We start from the raw sequence: 20,890 nt of genomic DNA on the forward strand, positions 1-20,890 counted from the left end.
GTCTCATTCATCCTTGGCATTAAAAAAAAAAAAAAAAGTAGCATTCACTGTTTACCGCCAAATCAGCAAACCAGTTAATGAAGTTGGTTCAACCACTGCCTGGACCTGTCTCTTTGACTTGCCATTTTTGGATTCCTTTCTGCTGCTGAGCTGCAATGTCCCGGTAGCACAGTCAGAAATGGGGGTGGCGCTGGGAATGAGGATCGGGGTGGAAGCGGGGTTGGAAGGCTGGGAAGAAGCAGAGGGTGGCCTGAACAGTCTGTAGTCATTACTGTCTGTCTGCACGTGGCCAAGGCACTTGCTTCGATAAAATGTCTGGTCATTTACTTGCTTTGTACTGTTGCATTTGGGGAATATATTAGCACGTATATTTCTCACCGCCTCCTTCCGATTTCCCCTCGGCGTAGATCAGAAAATGGTTACTAAGCCACAGAGAAGAATACTCCTGAGGGCGCAGGAAATGTCTTCCAGCTCCAGGAAAACATCCAGACTCCCGGTCTTGCCTTGCACCCAAAGTGACTTCTCTTGGGGCAGCCAAGGAGGTGGTAATCCGTTCTTCGTGGGTTCCCTCCCAGGCCAGAGGCGCCGTTCGGGGTCTTGTCTGGGTCCCCCTGCTCCATCTGGGTGACCTGCTCTCCAGTCTTCCCCCTTGAAACTCACTGTCTACACTGCTGGATCCCAAGCCTGGCTGTGCACACAGTGCCCTGAGCTTAGCCCGGCTCCCACTTTGGGTATTTGGATTCAGCAGGTCCGTAAGGCAGGAACTCTTGTCTATTTAATCATTGTCCCCCAGGTGACTGGGATGCATCGTCTGGCCTGGAAACCGCTGGCAGTCATTCACCTGGCGTCTGTCCCGTGCCGTGTTCAGTGAGTATCCGTCGTTTCCTGAGAACGCTTCGCGTTATGCTGGGTTACCATGCTGAGGTCAGAGGCTGTGCCTCAGGCCCCTTCGTGGGGTCCCACAGAGCAGCGCAGGGCCTCCCTGCCAGAGACAGCACAGGGCCTCCCCGCGGCAGGCGCAGAGGCCAGCATGGAATCGCTCACACAGGCTGCTTTCCAAAGAGGAACCTGGGCGGCCGACCGGCTTTTCCCACCTGCCATCGAGGCTCATTGGCCAGCGCCAGGTTCACAGTTGGTTAAACATTTTGACCATCACCCCTCGTGTCAGCCACTAAAAGACTACTTCCTGTCGAGGAGTAGGGTCAGGGACCCGAGGGCCCCCTCCTCCTCTCTTGATGAGGCCTCTCACCCCACCTCTAGGGCACTGGGGAACAAAGTTGAAATCTGGTCCGATTAAAATCAATAAATAAAATGTGAACACCTGTCTAAGGTGTGTGAGGCGCCTAATACAAATGAAATCTACGTTATTCCCCTAGGACAGGGTTATAATAGCGACTTCCCACGCCCTCCACGTTGCAATAAACGCACATCATCTCAGCCTGGAAAAGGCACCCAGTGATGTATCAGAAGTGGCTTCGATTAGAACTCTTGTGGGAGGGAGCGCAGTCCGCCAGGCTCTGGGCTTTTGCTGCTAGGGTTAAGGTCGAGCTAGGCGTCTATTACAAAGCACCGTGTCTCTGGTTTTGTGGCATCGTCATTTTAAACCCTCCTCCCGAGAGGCTTCCTGTGGGGATGACTCCTTGGAGCCCCCCAGGAATGGTGGTCATGAACCTTCAGACGTGTGTCTGCCATGCGCCACTGCAAAGACTTGTCCCCCAACAGTTTCTCTTTCTCCGTCTTAGAAGGCTGCCTCTTTCTAGAACGGAATTTAATTGCTCAGGCCTCAGGCCCCGGTCTGACCCTGGCAAGCCTGCTGCCACACGCAGCCTAATTCTGCAAATGGAAAATGCCAGGCAGCAAAATCAGCAGGGACCAAGGGCAGCGGAATCCCTTGGAGTGGAGGGAGGTGTTGGAGGGGAGCACTGAGCGGATGGGCTTTCCTTTTTTTTTTTTTTCCTTTTTTTTTTGCGGTACGCGGGCCTCTCACTGTGGTGGCCTCTCCCGTTGCGGAGCACAGGCTCCGGACGCACAGGCTCGGCGGCCATGGCTCACGGGCCCAGCCGCTCCGCGGCATGTGGGATCCTCCCGGACCGGGGCACGAACCCGTGTCCCCTGCATCGGCAGGCGGACTCTCAACCACTGCGCCACCAGGGAAGCCCGATGGGCTTTCTTTTATTCTTTTCTCCCCCGGACCATGTTTACTGAAGCGTGACAACAGTGAGGAGGGCGTCCGTGTGCTCTCCGACAGTGCATACCAATGACCCTAGTCACCCCCAGAAAGCAAGCAGCTTCCAGCCCCCAACACCAGCTTCCTGAAGCTCCATTACTTGCGCCTGGACGAAACCGCTCCAGCTGCCACTAAAACTCAGAAGCCACATTCTCCAGCTTGTCTTGATTTCCCCAAATATTTTGGGTTCGGGCCTAACTGCCATTCAACCCCAGGCCTTAGAATTGAGCCCGGCATTTCATATCCTTTGCCAATTTTCAAAGTAAATCTTTCCTCTGGAGACAAATTCGGGCCTCCCTTGGAAGCTTGGGCCTGAATTTGCCGCATTTCCCTCCACTCAGACGAGAGCCCAGAAGATCAACGATGAAGCGCCCTGTCTCACGGTCTTTCACCAGCTTCCGGCTGCAACTGGCTGACTTTTTGAGCACAGTGGCATGAAGTGGACACTGTTCAGGAGAGGCCGCAGGAATTAGCCCCTGGAGCTGAGTAGGGCCTGGGGAGAGCTGATGTATCCGCCCGCCCTTGGGCTCCAGCTGTGGGCTAACGGAAGCTAGGACAATTGCCATTAGTGGTTTCAACACCTTTTTACCTGTTGAAATCTCTTCTAGGGCTACTAATAATTAGCCAAAGTTAAAGGCCTGACTCAGCTTTCCTCTCTGTCTACTTGGTCATTGATTTACTAACCTACAAAATATACAACCTGTCAACGAGTAATCAAGAACCAACTGTCTCAATATTTATGAATTCATCTCTTAATTCATATATCACAAACATGTACCGAGTTTCTGCCGTGTACTAGGCTCCACAGAGGAAAACGAAGGTCAAGATGCCACAGACCTGCCCTCAGGGAGCTTCCACCCCAGGAAGGAAGAGTTCAAAAGCAGACAGACAAGTGCAGCACCTGGGGAGTGATTCAGGGTTTTGTGAGATTCCAAGATGGAGGAAATTAGGGAAGAGCTGGGTATTTCATGGAAGAGATGGTATTTGAGTTGGGCTTAAAAAACAGGCGGGAGTCAGGAAGGAGAAGGCACTCTGGGTTCTACTGACGGTTTATTGGGCTATTGATGGTACCAGAACCCACTGAGTACAGGTGTGGAGAGCAGGTCAGGAGAGCATGAAGTACGTTGGGATCCAACCACTTGACACCCGACGCTTGAGTCTTGCATTAGAAAAATCATTTTCACAAATAAGAAAATTCTGGTTCAAGTATGTGCAAATCTCCCATGTTGGTGAGAGGAAAGGAGAGGGCTGGTTAGGAAGAGTTTTTTTGCCTTGTGACAAAAGCAAGAAAAAAATGAATGCCAACGTTAGAACTTTTGTGAAGGAGCTGAGACTTATCTCCAGACCCCACTAGGAATCAGAAGGGTGAGTCCATAATTCCAATCCACGAAATCAGAAATACCTCGAACATTTTAGTGGAAGATTTGAAGGCTCTTTGGAGAACTGGATGGACTTCGTGCTTAACGGTTACATCTGGGTTGTAATTCTTTGTCTGGGACCTTAGTCAAGACATTTAAAACTCTGAGCCTCACTTAACTCAGTAAAACTGGGATAACGTCCACAATGCAGAAACAGTAAGCAGGAGACACTTAATTCAAGGTGGGATATATATTTTGCTCCCTAATAAAAGTATGAGATGTACAAGAAGAAGCCACATCCCTGCCTTCCTGCTTTGGGATGAACCGAAGGATGGGATGCTTGGAGCTACAGCAGTTATCTTGTGCTCTGAAGGGAAAGCCAAAAGAACTGCAGAAGAACTGACTCGGGGCCTTGATATCGAGTTGCCGGATGAACCACCCTGGAACTTCTTACCTCTAAACTTCTAGTTATGTGGGATAATGAATCTTTATTATTTAACCCATTTATTCAAGTGGTGTATGACTTATAACCAAGAGCATCTTGACTGATACCCCAAGTTTCCCCATCACTGTGTTTTAATCACTCATTGGGAAAACGTGCATCGTCTTGCTAGATGTGCTAATGCCAAGATACTGTATTGACAGTTCAGATACTTCCAGACTGAACCTTCTCTGACAGCACTGACGGCTGGAGCAACTTCCCTGGTGACTGTCCACCCCTCCTGGAGGAATTGAGATGGCTCCTCGTGAGTTGTCCACTGTCTTCATGACACCCTCTGGCTTTGCCACTCTCCCTATGTAAGCCAGTTTTTCCATAAATTATCTCAAATCACCTCTGTACTCTTATAATCTCCCTCCCTGCCATGGACCAGCCTCTCAATGTGGCTGATTTCAGCTAAATGTGAGAAAGTAAACAATAGAGGTACATAGTCCTACAGAGAAATGAGTGACAGTTAACTGTGGATTAACCCTCAGCATCGATTTGCTTTTAAAAACTTAAAACAATTTTACCAGAATATTCTAAATGGAACAAGTTGCAAAATGTAAGCCCTTTTGTACGGCTTGGGAAGTTGGCTTTATGGAATAAAATTGAAGAGGCACCCAGTCAGGTGGCCCACCTGACTGCACGTGTGTTCAGTGCAAAGTCCTAAGAAAACCACTGGAGATGAAAATGCTGTGAGCCTAGAATAACCTCACTCCTGGTGAACTTCAAACGGCGTGTGATAAAGTGACCAGAAGCGTTAGTGCGCTTAGAGGAGAGAGCGCTAGGGGGCAGAGGGACCTTCTTGGAAACTTCCAAAATCACATGGCATAGGAAGCCGAAGTCTGCTGATGAGGACCCAGCTTGGCCGCGGACAGCGCAGCTGACATTTCTGACCAGTTCTGCTTTGTTTCCTCAGCGACCAGCTGCTTCTCTGGTCTGAGAGCCCACAGGAACAGCTCAGTCCTCCCGAACGACTGAAGTTTACGTCAGGGAATCCCCGTTTTCCACACCTGGGTCGCTAGATGTCCACTCCTTTTGCCTGATCGGTATTTCTGCCGATCGCCACCTGCCCTCACTCTGGCAGATTAAATACCACTCTTAGGCCTTATACAGTCGTCCCTCGGTATCCACAGGGGATTGTTTCCAGGATCCCCTCGGATACCAAAATCTGTAGATGCTCAAGTCCCTTATACAAAACAGCACAGTATTTGCATATAACTACACACATCCTCCTGTATATTTTAAATCATCTCTGGATTACTTATGATACCTAATACAATGAAATGCTTTGTAAATAGTTGTAAATACAATGAAAATGTGATGTAAATGGTTGCCAACATCCAGCATATTCAAGTTTTGCTTTTTGGAAATTTCTGGATTTTTTTCCCCTGAATATTTCTGATCAGAGTTGGTTGAATCTACAGATGCGCAACCTCGAATTTGACTGTACTTTGTTGGCCTCAACCAACAACTCTCATGTACCAACACCTGCTACTCTCTTTTAGCCTGTAATCTGGTCAGTTTGTAACCCAGCTTCATACTCACACTGACGGTGATCCAGGCCCTGTCTGGGAACTGACTCTAAACAGGACGTGACTGCGGATGCCCCTGTGGGGTGCCTTACCAGCTGGCCGGGTATCAGAAGCTGATGCAAGGGCCTAGTGAGCTTGGAGTCCAGGTGGGCAAGGAGGAAGCTGCTGAAATCACCCGGGCACCAGGCAATTAGGGTTTGGGCCCAAAATGCAAGATAAGCTCTGTAAAATCAAGCTGGCAAACCAGAGACCTGGACCTGTGGACTTTTGTCTGCCAATCATTTCCCTTTAAGGTGAAAGCAAAGCCGAGCCTCTCCTGGCTTTTCGCTGCCCTAAAGCAATTGCTTTGGTTCACAGTAACTGTTCCACTTTAAACTGAATAGGTTACACTGTAAGCCTGGGTAATTGAGTTAAGGCCCATTTGTTAAAATACAGCAAGTCTGGAGCCATGAAGTCTAAACCATGGCTCTGGGTCGGAGTCTCCAGTTTGCGTCTACAGAGTCACCTGACCAAGCCTTTGGATTCTCTAAAGAAGGAAATAATACAACAAATGAGACGTAAGCAAAAACGAAATTTTTCAGGTGGAAAAGGTAAATAATTGTTTACCTTTGGCCTTTTGATAGAATTTGTATAATGAATATCTTGTCATATGTTTTATATTTACCTCAGTTATGAACCATCCTTCATCGGCCACTAAGGTCAAAGGAGAGACAAATTTCCCCTTCTTGTAGTAGAACCTGCTCGGGATGGCCTCCTTCTTGTAGACAGTCATGTGCTCCACTGTTCTCAATTTGTTATATATCTGCAAAGATAACCAAGAATGACCAGTTTTGCATTCTCTCTCTTAAATGTATGTGAATATTTATTGGACCTGGAGGAGAGGAAGGACTTTATAAAAACTTATTTATGTCAAAAATACTACAGTAAAATAAAAAGGTGAATGAGAAGTTGGTCTGCCTGATGTTAAACACCACCAAGATCAAAGAAAAGCATTTATTCTTTGACTAGACCTACAGCATGTCCTATCTGCACCTGATTTTTTTTAATAAATTTATTTATTTTATTTTTATTTATTTTTGGCTGCGTTGGGTCTTTGTTGCTGGGCGTAGGCTTTTCTCTAGTTGCGGCGAGCGGGAGCTATTCTTCGTTGCAGTGGCTTCTCTTGTCGCGGAGCACGGGCTCCAGGCGCGCGGGCTTCAGTAGTTGTGGCACGCAGGCTTCAGTAGTTGTGGCTGGCACGCTCCAGAGCGCAGGCTCAGTAGTTGTGGCCCACAGGCTTAGTTGCTCCGCAGCACGTGGGATCTTCCCAGACCAGGGCTCGAACCCGTGTCCCCTGCGTTGGCAGGTGGATTCTTAACCACTGCGCCACCGGGGAAGCCCTACGCCTGATTTTAAAATACTAGTGACTGTTTGCCATTAATTACACTGCTAATTTTCCGATGAAGATGTAAACCCTGTACCTCTTTCCAATATTTAGCAGCAGCTTAAATCTTTATGGCTAGAATTAAAATCAACCGGCTGGTGTTGATTTGTTGGCCCTTAGCCAAAGCTGGCATATATTCCTGGGTAGAACTGAATATAAAATTGAGTTTATCGATTCAACTCTGGAAAATAATTAGTCTTTACGCTGTTTAGTAGAGAGTTTCTACTGGCCCCAGGAGTTATGATTTCCTACTTAAGAAAATCCATAATTCTTAAGAAAAGTAGGGGGCATCACCAGAAAGATTTTGCATAAGTGAAAACTCTGATGACACATAACGGGCCTCACAAACTGTTGTGTCCGTCATGTGACAAAGTGTCACCCAAACATAGCCCCAGTTCTGAATAATCTACCAACTGCTTTAGGCAGCTTGCACTGCCTGATGTACACACCACATTGGAAGAAAGAAGCTCTTCCCAGCTCGTGAGCTGTTGATGCTCTAGCATCCTGGAGACGGCATGTCCCTAGGTGCCAGATAGGAGATAACAGATGACGTTCCTTGCCAGGAAAACAGAACTTCTTTGCAAGAAGCCATTTACTGTGGGACCTGCCAACGTGTAAAATATTCTTCCCAGTTTCATATTTAAGGAGTTCACGAGAAGCCTGTGCAAACATATTCAGCACCTCCACTTGCTGACCGTGGAGCCTGAGAAAAGGGGGCACCCGTCGGGGGAAAGGGACGAGGCTGGGGAGAAGCCGCACTGCGGGCACCGAGTTCCTCAACCCCAGACACACAGATCTCTGGACTCTCATGTGGGAGGGAGCGGTCAGGGCTGGGAGGAAGGTCTCTGTCTGGGCCAAAAGGGCCGGACCCCAGCCTACACCTGCCGTGGGGAAGCAGGGCAGGCAGCCGGCCCAGCCGAGGCTGATTCCCATCTCCCTGCCGATGCGCCGCCCCTGGCAGCGGTGGAGGCCTCCCCCAGGGGAGAGAGGCCCAGAGCCTGTGCTGGGAGACGCCCAGGCCACACGGGCCAAAGCAGTCAGCCGGCGGGGTCACTCGCTCCTTCACCTTCAAAGCGTGGTTTACCCGCCACTCGGAGGGAAAGATTGTTTGGAGGGAGGGGTAAGCAGGGGCCTTGTCATCGAGCGTGCCAAGTCCCCGGGAGCCCTGCCCCACGCCATCTGCACGCCGTGGGAACTCCGCCACGGCCTCGTGGGGACGCCCCCTCGGATGGTGGTAATCGCCGTAGGCGACACACACATCGTCCCTGCAGCGGGCCCAGCTGCTTCCCGTGCTTCACGGCCGCCCAGGAGGGCAGCTACAGTGTCGTCAGTCAGCACACGCAGTGGAGAGGTGGCAGGAGGGCCGCTTAGGGAGCTGCTCGGCTGCTGAGTGCGGGGGTCTGAACCCCGGCCGGCCGCGTGGCTCCGGGCTAAGGGGCCGACCCACGGCACACGCGGCCTCAACCTGTGCTCGTCCGTCGCCTTCTTCTCTCCAGTCCCTGCTGAGAACAGGTCAGACTGGCGGCTTTCCTCCAGAGAAGGGCCTTCTGTGCAGGCTTCCGCTGTCCCCAGCTGCACAGAAGAAGTGCTGCATTTTGGCCAAGAACGAACCGGCCCCGCGCCACGTGCTGGGCACTGCACACCCTCGTCTCGTTTCGTGCCCACTGACGTTCAGTGCCCGCTTCAGAGAATAGAAGACACGGGAGGATGAAGCACTGGACCGACGTCACTCGGCGAGGAAGGGGTCAGGTGGGTCATCTGCCACCGGAGTCCCGGCTCCCGAGGCTGCCCTGTGCCTCCGCCTTAAAGCTACACACAGACTCAGCGCAGAGTCATGGCCTCTGAGGGTGTGCTCTGCCCCCGTCCCCCCACCACCCTTCCCCCCACCACCCTTCCCCCCCGTCTTGCCTCAGAATGCTTCCCGGGCGCCGGCCACAGGCTCACAACCGGCCCTCGGTCCTTCACCTGCTGCAGGTCATGGAGGCTGATGTACTTATCCAGCTCAATCACTTTGTCCATCCAGAAAATGTCAGTCATCCCGTGATCTGAGAAGATGATGACGTTGAGGTCGTCCTGCAGCTCGCGCTCCTGTGGGGAGACAGGCAGTCAGGACGGCGCCCAGAGGGGGACCCTCTTACACCAGCTGTCTGGCAAAGAGGTGTTTTCAACTACAAGTTATAGGAGAAAGCCTTCTTCCCCAGTTCTGAATTTAATCATCTGCTTGTCTGCCCTATAAGACACGGTTCAAAATCATAGCAGAAGTGCTGCAGGGAGGGAACGAGAGAGCCAGTCCCCGCCCGATTAGCGCTAACATAATACACACGAGGCTCCAGCCTTTTAAGATAGCCTTTCTGTTTTCATCCTTCTTGGGTCTTTCAACCAACTTGTGTGGGAATACAACTATCACTCGCCCGTTTTACACGTGTGAAAAATTAACCCCACAAAAGTTTAAAAAAATAATATTTTAAGTCAGACAAAGACAAATATCATATGATCTCACTTATACATGGGATTTAAAAAAATGATACAAATGAACTTATTTAAAAGACAGAAATAGACTCACAGACAGAAAACAAACTTATGGTTACCGAAGGGAAAGTGGCTGGAGAGGGATAAATTAGGAGTTTGGGATTAACATATACACACTACTTATATAAAAAACAACAAGGACCTACTGTATGGCACAGGGAACTGTATTCAATACCTTGTAATAGCCTATAACGGAAAAGAACCATATATAATCTATCTATTTATCTATCTATCTCTATCTCTCTCTATATATATCTGAATCACTTTGCTGTACACCTGAAACTAACACACTAACACAACATTGTAAATCAACTATACTTCAATTAAAAATAAAATTTTTTTAAGTTTAAAAATAATACTTTGCTAAAAGTCATTCAGTAAGGGTGTGGCAGAATCAGGGAGAGAACCCAGGCCTGGGTTCCGCACCCACACCAGTCTGGTTACCAGACTGAATGGTTTGGTAAAGCGTCAGGCCATCTCGCCAGCTGAGCCAGGCGGTAATGCAGATCTGGGTCATTTCAGTGCCACTGGCCTGGCTGTAAGACAAGGGAGGTCGTGGTACCTGGGGAGGCGTTGCGTGAAGAAACGAGACCCCTCAGACCCTTGAGCTGGCCCAGTCAGCTCTCAGCAGTAAGAAGGAAGATGTCGAGGGGTGTGACAGTCAAGGAGACAGAAGGAGAGGGACAGAGGGAAGGTTAGCCCAGTGGGCCTGGTTTTCGGTCACCTGGATCCACGTGGTCATGTACTTCAGGACGGTGTCCACGGCCCTCAGGGCTTCTTTCCTCTGTGGCGACGAGGGCCCATAGTGGTGGCCTTCCACATCGATGCGCTCGTAGTAGATGGCCACCAGGTCCGCCTGGCCGCTCCTGGGGAGGGGGCGGGCAGGGTGAGAGCTGAGAGAGGCCCTGCCAGCTTTCCCCCCTCCCACCCGGTGGTCCTGGCGGAGGCATGGGCATCCTCCAGCCCCTGCCCTGTGGTCCAGGCACAGCGATACCTTAAAAAGAACAAGGGGGTTCTCCAAGGGAGAGAGAACCTTGGAGAAGGTGCCAGTCCCGGGCACCCTGGTGACAAAAGTCAGAGAGCATGCTTATGGGTCACCTCCCCTCTCAGCTCAGCATGACCCAGGAGTGGGAAGAGGTGGCGACAGGCAGGGGACAGTTCTGATAACTCCCCTCACCACAAGCTGTCACCAGAAGCTCAGAGAAAAGAGAAGCAATCATTCAAAAAACGTCTCCTCGGATACAGGGGGAGGGAGGGAGACGCAGGAGGGAGGGGATGTGGGGATATATGTATACGTATAGCTGATTCACTTTGTTATACAGCAGCAACTAACACACCGTTGTAAAACAATTATTCTTCCATAAAAATGTTAAAAAAAAAAAAGTCTCCTCCATTATTGCTGGTCTTCGAGGGAGCCTCTAAATAGAACACTAGACTGTAGGTTTCACTGACCCGCAAGAATAAGAACAAGCTTTACCAGGCAACCTTGCAGGAGGCAGACAGGTCTGTGTTTGTGTTCAGGGCCTGACGTCTCTGGGGACCTAGGAAGGGTCAGCTCCAGGGTGGGCACAGGGTGAATTCTAGCACTGACCACACTTTCTGCATCCTGGAAAAACGCCCCCCTCGGCCAGAGTACCGGTGGTAAAAATCCAACTATTTAACCCTCCGTGCGAAGCTGAGACTGAGTGGGAACTAGTGACAAACCTGGAGTAGGAGGCTGAGGGAGTCGGGTGGGGGGAGAAAACACTGTGCGATGTACCCCCTCCTCCACACAGCGCACAGCTTCCCGCTGTGACTGCCCTGCCCACAACGTCCCCAAAGCACCCGAACAGAGCAGTGATGCTGATGACGGGGATGGTGCGGGCAGCAGTAACAGCGACTGACAGAAGAGGAAGCAGTGGAAAAGGAATGAAGGCTAACTCCTTTGTGTGGACTTTAAGGGTTAATAACTAATCCTCTTGGCGGACTGCCTTATTTCTCTTGAAAAACTCTATTTAAACAAACACACAAGTGAGGCGGCCTGGTCTCTCCTGGTGTGGTCTCCCCCGACACTTGGAAGGAGAGAACGTGTATCCTTAGCGCCTGTGGTGCCTTGGGCCTTGCAATCCACAGAAGAGGAAAAAGAACCTCACAGTAGTTCCAGAGCGTGGTTTGCACAACCCCGCCCATCCTTCCGGTCTCAGGAAGACGGTGCTTCTTCCAGGAAGCATCCCTGATGCCCAGGCTCAGTTGGGTGGCCCTCCTGGGCACTCCCACGGCTTTCCTGGTTCATCTCTGGGTTGTGTTTTTTCACACTGTGCTGTAATTGCCCATTTATGTGTCCTTCCCTCCCCTCTAAATTGCGGGGTTTCTCACCCTGGGATGCATTCATTCTCCCTGTGTCTCAGCTCAGCCTAGGGTCTGGCATACAGGAGGAGCTCTGTAACTGTCAGTTGAAGGTATAATAATAGTAAGTGCTCAATAAATCATAGTTATTCTAGGTCAGGCACTATGTTGAGGGCTTTTCATGCATTATCATAATTCATCCTCACAGCAACCCTATCAGGCAGGAATACGTTAAACAGAGAGTTCAGTACTGTTGCCCACGTCACACAGCTCGTGAGAAGTGGAGCCAGCACTGAGACTCAGGTGGAGCTCCAACACCCTGACCCAGATACTCTGAGAGAATGCAACAGCCCGCACCAATGGGGAAACATTCTGCTACCCAAATGACCATGTGGAAGTGGTTCTTACTCTGCTATAAGAATCCCACCAACCCCAAGAAAGTGGGGCGTGAGACAAGGCAAAGGTAGCAGTGAAACTGAGTCCCTTTCATTTCTCGGCATGAGCTCTATGTCTGTGGCTTGGATGTGCCTCCAGATTCTGGATCTGAGATGAAAAGTGTCCCTAGAGAAAAGCATTTGCAGATGAGGAAATAGGCCAAAAAGGATTCTAGGCCTCACCGACCTCTGAGACATGGCTAGGACTGGAAATGTGAACTTCCCACGTCCAGGGTCAGAACACTTGACTCCACCAGCCCGGGCTTTTGAATGTCCACACCGACTCCATTCACTACACGGGGGTCGGTTCCAGAGAATGTTCAGCCTGGCGTCTTCCTTCACCATGGTCATACTTGCCAAGAGGGCGCACCTTTTAATGATGCTGTGATGTTCTCGTACCCTGAGGTGTACTTCATTCACAGTTTGGAGGATATGCTGGTTTCCAGTTAAGGGAAATTGCTAGTCAAGTGTTCTTTTCTCTTTTTAGAACAAAACAGACTGGCCCTTCTTTAACAAATACCATGTCCCCCCTCCTCCACAATGGGGATTGGGGTAAGTTATTATTTGCTTGTTTCTCACAAATAATATTATCATCATTCATACTCGCTAGTGTATGAATGACTAATACAAATGCCCCCCGCATCTACAGACAGCAGAGAACAAAAAGTCACTCAGGGTTCCACACGCGTGTAGGCAGTAGGGAAAAGTCCTAACTTGGGAATGGCATTTTCATACATATCCCTAAACGCTTTTGAGGCCCATGTTCATTACACTGATGGACTGATGGCATTTCCTCCACCACGTTGGAACGTAATGGAACTTTCCACAAAATCATGCCCTCGGATATGTCTCCGCACTTAGCTGCCTTTTGTACTTGTGCCTGTAGCATCCCAGATGCGCTGGTTCACACAGAACATCCTATGTTTAGGTGTGTACACTTCCAGGGTGGGGCCTGTATGTGGGAAAAATTTCACAAGGTTTACTGGTTGCACTGAAGCTCAATGAAATGCTTTCAGGGCACTACAGTTTAGACACTTCACCTTAATACAGCAGCCACTGGGCTGGTTTCTTTAAGGCTATTTGCCATATTCATAAATCTCCGTGCGATCAGAAAGCTAGTAAGTCTCACAGATTCACCTGATGGCTTTGTGTCAGGAAGCTGTCAACCCCAGATGCCAGGAACACTGGAATTGTGATGGTTGAGATTCGGGGATTTATACATATGCCTTTTGTGAAAGACTTCTATGTTGGAGCTCGTTGATTCATGAGGGACCTGAGTCTTCAAGGGCTAAGAGCTCTTGCCTGTTGGAGTTTAGCTGACAAATTCTTGGTGGCCAGCTGTTTTCCACATGGATCTGGTCTCCATCACTGGTCAGCTCATTTGTAATGGAGCGGTTGGGTGAGGAGTGATGGGTGGAAACGCCTGCAGATCTGTTATTGGCTATTTATAGCTTTCAGCCCAGGAACCATGCCAGAAGGACATGTGGCCATCGGCCCAATTACCTGAGAGCTGCAAGGGGCCCCCAACCCTGGATTTCAGGGACACCCAGATCTCCCATCACCTTAGGATCCTGTCCAGATTTCTTTTCAATGTAAAGAGTTCACAATGTCACATCAATTTTCCTTACTGAAGTGGGTTGGAGAGAATTAGGGAGAGAGAATGGTTAAAGGAATGGTTGAAGTTGCTGAGTGTTAAAAAAAAAAATTGAGGGACTTCCCTGGCGGCGCAGGGGTTAAGAATCTACCCGCCAATGCAGGGGTCACGGGTTTGAGCCCTGGTCCGGGAAGATCCCACATGCCGCAGAGCAACTAAGCCTGTGCGCCACAACTACTGAGGCTGCGGTCTAGAGCCCGCGAGCCACAACTACTGAGCCCGTGTGCCACAATTACTGAAGTCTGCGCGCCTAGAGCCCATGCTCCACAACAAGAGAAGCCACCGCAATGAGAAGCCTGTGCACCGCAACAAAGAGTAGTCCCCTCTCGCCGCAACTAGAGAAAGCCCGCACGCAGCAACGAAGACCCAACCCAGCCAAAAATAAATAAATACATACATTTTTTTAAAAAAATTGAAAACTTAGAAATAAGTCAGTTTCCCTGACACACTCGTGTGCTATTCAGACCATTACTGATTTCTGCATTTTTCAAACTGGGTGTGATAGTTCCATGTGGAAGAGAAAAAAAAAAGGTTCTATGTACTAATATGCTAATAGGCTTTGTACATTTCCAAGAAGATGATAGAGTAGGCAATTTTTCCAAACTTATTCCACCAAAGATCTTCCTTCTTTTGTCAAAAACTTATATCTTTGGAGAGTCAGGCATTCACTATATCATGATTAGAGAAATGCTGACATTCACATTGCTTCTCTATTTTCCATCAACACAAAGAAGAAAGTCCTAAACCCCTGGGGACTTCCTTGCTCTCAATTCAACGTTTCCAAAGGGTGCCCCTACCTAAAATTACTCAACACACAATCATCCTCTACTAGAGGGTAGCAATCACCGTGTGAGAGGCTCACTACCTCTCTGAGACATACTTCACCTATACCAAGCCTTCTTAATCCACTTTAGCATTCATTATTGGTCCTGGAAACAGGAAGAACAGTGGCATGGCTAAGAATTTGAGACACTTACTTGAAGAAGTCAAGAGCATCGCTGACTGCATTGGCAAAATTGATATCCGTTGGGACATTTTTATATTCTAGGCAGTAAGTAGGTCTGACACCAAGAATCTCAACCTCACAGCCTAAGAAGGAAAAAGATAGTAAATGGTTACTTTCTTCAATAATCAAGGTAGGGTGATGAGCCTATTTTAGGAAGCAAATACCATTAGTCAAAACAAAAATTTTTGTTCCTTTTCATGAAATAAAAGAATGTATTGTTGATAAGTGGTGTATTTAATTCTAATTTTGTTTAACTGGAGCAGAGGCTCTTAAACGTCTTTCCTATACAGCACTGGTGTCTCATGACAGGGACTGGCAAAAATTGGTTAATGGTTGTCTTTCCCAATTTGAAACAACAATAACAAAAATTAATTAGTACACAGAATGTCTCAATTGAAACTTTTTTCTATAGATTTTTTATAACTACAAATTCTTCTAGTGCACCTTTGCCTATTCTAGAACCAAGTATGAGGTTAATATCTGATTAGCCTGGGAATACTAAAATAAAGACTTCACTAGTCTAGCTGGACTCAGAAGTACTGCACTGATGGGCAAGTCTAAAAATCACTGAGTTAAAGCAAGGGCCCTGAGCCGTCCCCTTACCTCTCCCAAAATGAAGTAAAAGAATGAAAGAATTCAGATGTTGGGAGCTGCTGTGGCTTCAGCTTTTCTGCCCCAGGCCCCTGAACAAGTTGAAATGGTTGCCCCGAGGAAGAGGCATCCAACCTCCTTATCAGAAAATAGGGCAGGAGAGGAACGTGCCAGTCTCAGTTTGTTAGTTGGGTGTATTTACTGCGCACCTGACTAGTCACTACGTTCAGACATAGTGGTGTATTTAATTCTAATTGTGTTTGCTCCATCCTGTGGCATCCCAGAATCTAGCCTAGTAGGAGGAGGATTCCGTGCAAACAGTGTAATAGTTGAAGTCTAAAGTGAAGTGCACATTTACTGGGTGGTGAGGGGACTCAGACGAGGCACATTTAATGCAGATATTATTTCCTTCTGGAAGCTTTCCTCAAATCCCCGTGTTGGACTCAGTCTTACAGACTGTCTGGCCCATGCGTTGGGGTTAGAAGTGGGAAGAAAGGGACGTCCAAGCAAAGAGAGCAGCGGAAGCAAAGTTCAAAGTGAGAAACAGTAAGGTGTGTGTGTAGAACAGCAAGCACGGTAACGTTCCCAGGCAAGGGGGTCTGGAGGCCAGATGGTGAGCTTTTTTGTAGCCCAGAGAAAATGATTCCCACTTACACTTGGTATGATCCTTACGAATCCTATAAAATAGCTGATGGTGCCTTCATTTTACACAGGAGGAACTGAGTCAAAAAGGTGAAGAGGGGGCTTCCCTGGTGGCGCAGTGGTTGGGAGTCCGCCTGCCGATGCAGGGGACACAGGTTCGTGCCCCGGTCCGGGAAGATCCCACATGCCGCAGGGCGGCTGGGCCCGTGAGCCATGGCCGCTGAGCCTGCGTGTCCGGAGCCTGTGCTCCGCAACGGGAGAGGCCACAACAGTGAGAGGCCCGCGTACCACAAAAAAAAGAAAAAAAAAGGTGAAGAGACTTTCCCATTGTCTCAGGGCAATAATGAGGAAGAGCTAACATTTGAATCTAGTTTTATCTGACTCCAAAACGTTAGGTATTCTTTTAAAACAGTATCTGACGAATTCAGACATGCAAGGACAGACATTATGGACATTAAGGACAGACAGACATTTTTCCATACTATTAAGATTTACTCAAGCTAATCGAGAAATAAGTCAAAATAAAAGAACCCAAGAACGAATAAGATAGGGTTTTAAAATAAATAGCAGTAAATGGTGAAATCACAAAATATAGTTAAGTATTAGTAATATTAATGTAGTTATGTGAAAATATTTTATTGAAAAATAAGGTGCATATTTTAAAAAAATGTTTAATGTAATAACCTGGATCTAAAGTTCCCAATTATTTAACCAAAAAGGAAAGGAAAAGCATTTTCATTGTTGTTGGAGGGAAGGGATTGTCAATATATAGTGTTCATTCTAGACATTGATTTAAAAGTTTGGAATATACAGAAGAAAGTTGTATGCATAACTTCCAAATCACTAAAGGAAGAAAAAGAAGCATACAAAATTAATCAAATATCAAAGTACATGAAAAGAAAAAAAAAAAAGGAAATATCTAGGAAGCCCTAATATTGAAAGCATAATAAAATAGAAAATCAAATATATTCAAAATAAATGTGAATGGGTTACACTCTACAAGAATGTCAACATGAAGTAACTATAAACTATTTTTAAAATTTACAGGTTAGGTAAAATGACACAGCAAGGTTAGATATAAAAGAATAGACCAAATAAACCCCCCAAAAAGTAAACCAAAAAATCAGCTCTCTCAATAGTATTCAAGTTGATTATGGTCTCAAAAGCCTGAAACAGCTACAAATCCACATTAATAGTTTAGAATGTAAATGAGTATTTATATACCATAAATATACACAAATATACATAATTATTATTAAAGAATTCTTATAAGAATGGAATTGTTATAAAAACACAAAAGTTGGAAAAACTGATCATATCCTCATCCACAAAGAAAATCGCATTAACTTCCAAAAAAGTAGAAATTATACAGCACAATGCATATTATCTGACCACAGGTAATAAAACTATAAATTAATTATAACAGTTAACTAAAAATAAATCCAACTCCTTATAAATAAAAAAGAAAACCTTTATGAAACGATGTAAAGAGGAAATGAAAACTTCACTGACAGGCTAGTTATTAACAGTGAAAATTCTACATTTCAAAATTTCATGGGGGGACTTCCCTGGAGGTCCAGTGGTAAGGAATATGCCTTACAGTGCAGGAGACGCAGGTTCAATCCCTGGTCAGGGAGCTAAGATCCCGCATGCCGCGGGGCAACTAAGCCCGCGTGCCACAACTACTGAGCTCACACGCCTCAACTAGAACCCGCGCGCCACAACTACAGAACCCACGCGCCCTGGAGCCCGTGAGCCACAACTAGAGAAGAGAAAACCCACACGCCACAACTAGAGAGAAGCCCGGGCACCACAACGAAAGATCCCACATGCCTCAACGAAGATCCTGCGTGCTGCAACTAAGAGCATATGCAGCCAAAACTAAATAAAATAAATAAATAAATAATAAATAAATCTTAAAAAAAAAAAAACTTCATGGGACACATTTTCATTTAGGTCCGAAGCAAATCAGGAGCGCTGCCGTCACCGCTATAATCTGTTACTGTTATAGAACTTCTTATCAAGGCAGTTAACAACAAACAGAAATTTTAAATGAGTGGGGGAAATCAGGAGGCATGCATGAGTGTTTCTCTATGGGAACATTTAAAAAAAATTTCGTCTGTAACCCTTGGCAAAATACTCATTTTGCTTCATGACACAGTACAGGACACACACTCTGACAGAGGAAACAGAAGTTTCACTAAAATATGAGCAAAGCATGCTAATACTTTATTCTATTCTATTCTGTTTTAGGTGGGTTTTTTAAAACACTGGTTAACAATCCATAAATTGATGTCACTGTCCGTTATGAATCAAGACCAGTGTTTGAAAAACACCAATATGAGGCACACAGCTAGGAGTGGGTTTCTGGGTCACTCTCCTCCAGAGTGGCAATGTTTGGCAATATTTATATAATTTTTATTGTATACATGCTTTTCCTTGAAAACCACTTCAGAGAACACATTCTAAGAAAATAAATTTGTATATACAAGCACCTTTTTTACAATATTATTTAGAATATAAAATTAAGAAGCAATTTAAACATTTGGTAATAAAGGTATGGTTAAATTACAGCACATCCAAATAATGAAATACCATGCAGGCATATACAATTATTACGCCATTTGTATTTACTGCCATACTATTTTAAGTGAAAAAAGGCTAGTAAATAGTTTGTGAAGGATGATCTCATTTTTGTAAATACTTAAAGCATATTTAGGGCTTCCCTGGTGGTGCAGTGGTTAAGAATCCATCTGCCAATGCAAGGGACATGGGTTCGAGCCCTGGTCCGGGAAGATCCCACATGTCATGGAGCAACTAAGCCCGTGCGCCACAACTACTGAAGCCCGCGTGCCTAGAGCTGGTGCTCCGCAGCAAGAGAAACCACCGCAGTGAGAAGCCCACACACTGCAACGAAGAGTAGTCCCCGCCCACTGCAACTAGAGAAAGCCTGCGTGCAATGAAGACCCAATGCAGACAAAAATAAATAATTTATTTTTTTTAAAAAGCGTATTTATGTCTAAGAAAGAGTGGAAGTGAATATAACAAAATATGACAGGGTAAAATTTGTGTGGCTGCCTTGGTAGACTTTTTTCGGCTAAACTGAAGCCATTCTGAACTTTCTTCCTTTCCATCCCTTACTAAAGAAAGAGGAAAGCTTTCTCATCTGCCCAGTGTCCCTTGTGAGTAGGAATGGTCATGTGACTCACTACTGGCATTGAGATCTGCTGAGATGCTTCGAGTGGGAGGCTTTGCTTTGATATGAAAAAATTAACATGAGTTGCTAGCGCTACCTCTTTTCTTCTTCTGCAGTTTGGAATGTAGGTTGTAAGGACATGATCCCTGGACCGGCAGCAACCATTCTGAAACCATGAGTCAACAAGCATGAAGGGAAAAAGTTAATATGCTAATATAGAGCAGAAGGATCAAAAGAGCCTAGGTTTTTAAAATGACATTGTTAAACAGCTGAACCACATAAAGTACATACTTCTTATGTGATACAAATAAATTCCTATATGTTTAGTCACTGTTGGCTAGGTTTTCTAAAACTTGCAGTAGATAGTTCATAACTGATACAGAAGGATCATAGCTGACTTTTATATTCTTATTATTGCTTATTGAATTGAACTAACTTTCCTAAAATAAATATGTTATTTTTGTAATAAGAAACCAAAAACATATTTTTAGTGATAACTTCCAACTTCCTTCTAATATACCCATTAAGACACAAAAGTTCTATTGTATGCATATCCAGTTTTTAAAAATTATGAATAATGCTAATATAAACATTCTTGTACATGTTCTTTGATGCATTTAGGTATGCATTTCTGTTGTAATATGTGTAGGAGTAGAATTGCTAGATTTGGGGTATGCGTATGTTCACCTTTATCAGATAATGCCAAATAGGTTTTCAAAGTTGCTATATTAATTTGCTTCTCCTGGCACGATATGAGACTTTGTTACTCCACCCTTGTCATCACTTGGATGTATAACTATTAATTTCCATTTAAGAATGACTTTACTTGCAGCCCACAATCCAAATACCCATAGTTACTTCTTCTTTGAACCATAAGTTATTTAGAAGTCCCTGGTTATTTTCCAAGTATATAGAATTGAAATTTTTCTTTTTATTATTGATTATACTTTAATTACACTGTAGTCGGAGAACACATTCTGTATGATTTCATACAGTTCCAATTTGTTGAGAAATGCTTTATGGCTAAAATATGGTCATTTTTGACAAATGTTCCATGTGTACTTGAGAATAATGTGTATTTAGTGGTAGTTGGGTACAGTGTTCTAGTAATATCAATTAGGTAAATATGTTAATTATGCTTCATAAATTTTCTGTATCCTTCTATTTTTTTATTTTCTTATATTATCAGTTACTGAGAAAGATGTCTTAGAACTTATTATCATTGTGAATTTACCCATTTCTCCTTTTGGTTTTATCAATATTTGCTTTATTTATTTTGAGATTGTGTAATTAGGAGCATGAAAATTTAGAATTATTACAACTTCTTGGGAGATTGAACTTTATATCAACGTGAACTGTCTTTCTTTATCTTAAAAATAGTCTAAGCTTAGAGTCTGCACCGACTGATGTTATAGCTGCACCAGCTCCCCTTGGGTGAGTGCATGCTGTGTCTTTTAAAAATGCTATTACTTTCAACTTTTCTGCATAC

The 20,890-nt window shown here is 45.9% G+C and overlaps 1 protein-coding gene across 1 annotated transcript in view; it reads right to left on the minus strand.

Moving 5' to 3' along the window:
• The window catches only part of ENPP6 (ectonucleotide pyrophosphatase/phosphodiesterase 6), a 90,436-nt gene that overhangs the window by 12,745 nt on the left and 56,801 nt on the right, over positions 1-20,890 (minus strand). Inside the window, exons 3-6 of the mRNA XM_004316582.4 lie at positions 14,944-15,055; positions 10,278-10,419; positions 8,933-9,112; positions 6,266-6,403 (exon numbers count right to left, since the gene is read on the minus strand). Of these exons, the coding sequence (XP_004316630.1) occupies positions 6,266-6,403; positions 8,933-9,112; positions 10,278-10,419; positions 14,944-15,055 (572 nt within the window). The remainder of the gene's footprint in view (positions 1-6,265; positions 6,404-8,932; positions 9,113-10,277; positions 10,420-14,943; positions 15,056-20,890) is intronic.

The sequence above is a fragment of the Tursiops truncatus genome, chromosome 21 (assembly GCF_011762595.2).
Source record: "Tursiops truncatus isolate mTurTru1 chromosome 21, mTurTru1.mat.Y, whole genome shotgun sequence".
In the NCBI taxonomy this organism is placed as follows: domain Eukaryota; kingdom Metazoa; phylum Chordata; class Mammalia; order Artiodactyla; family Delphinidae; genus Tursiops; species Tursiops truncatus.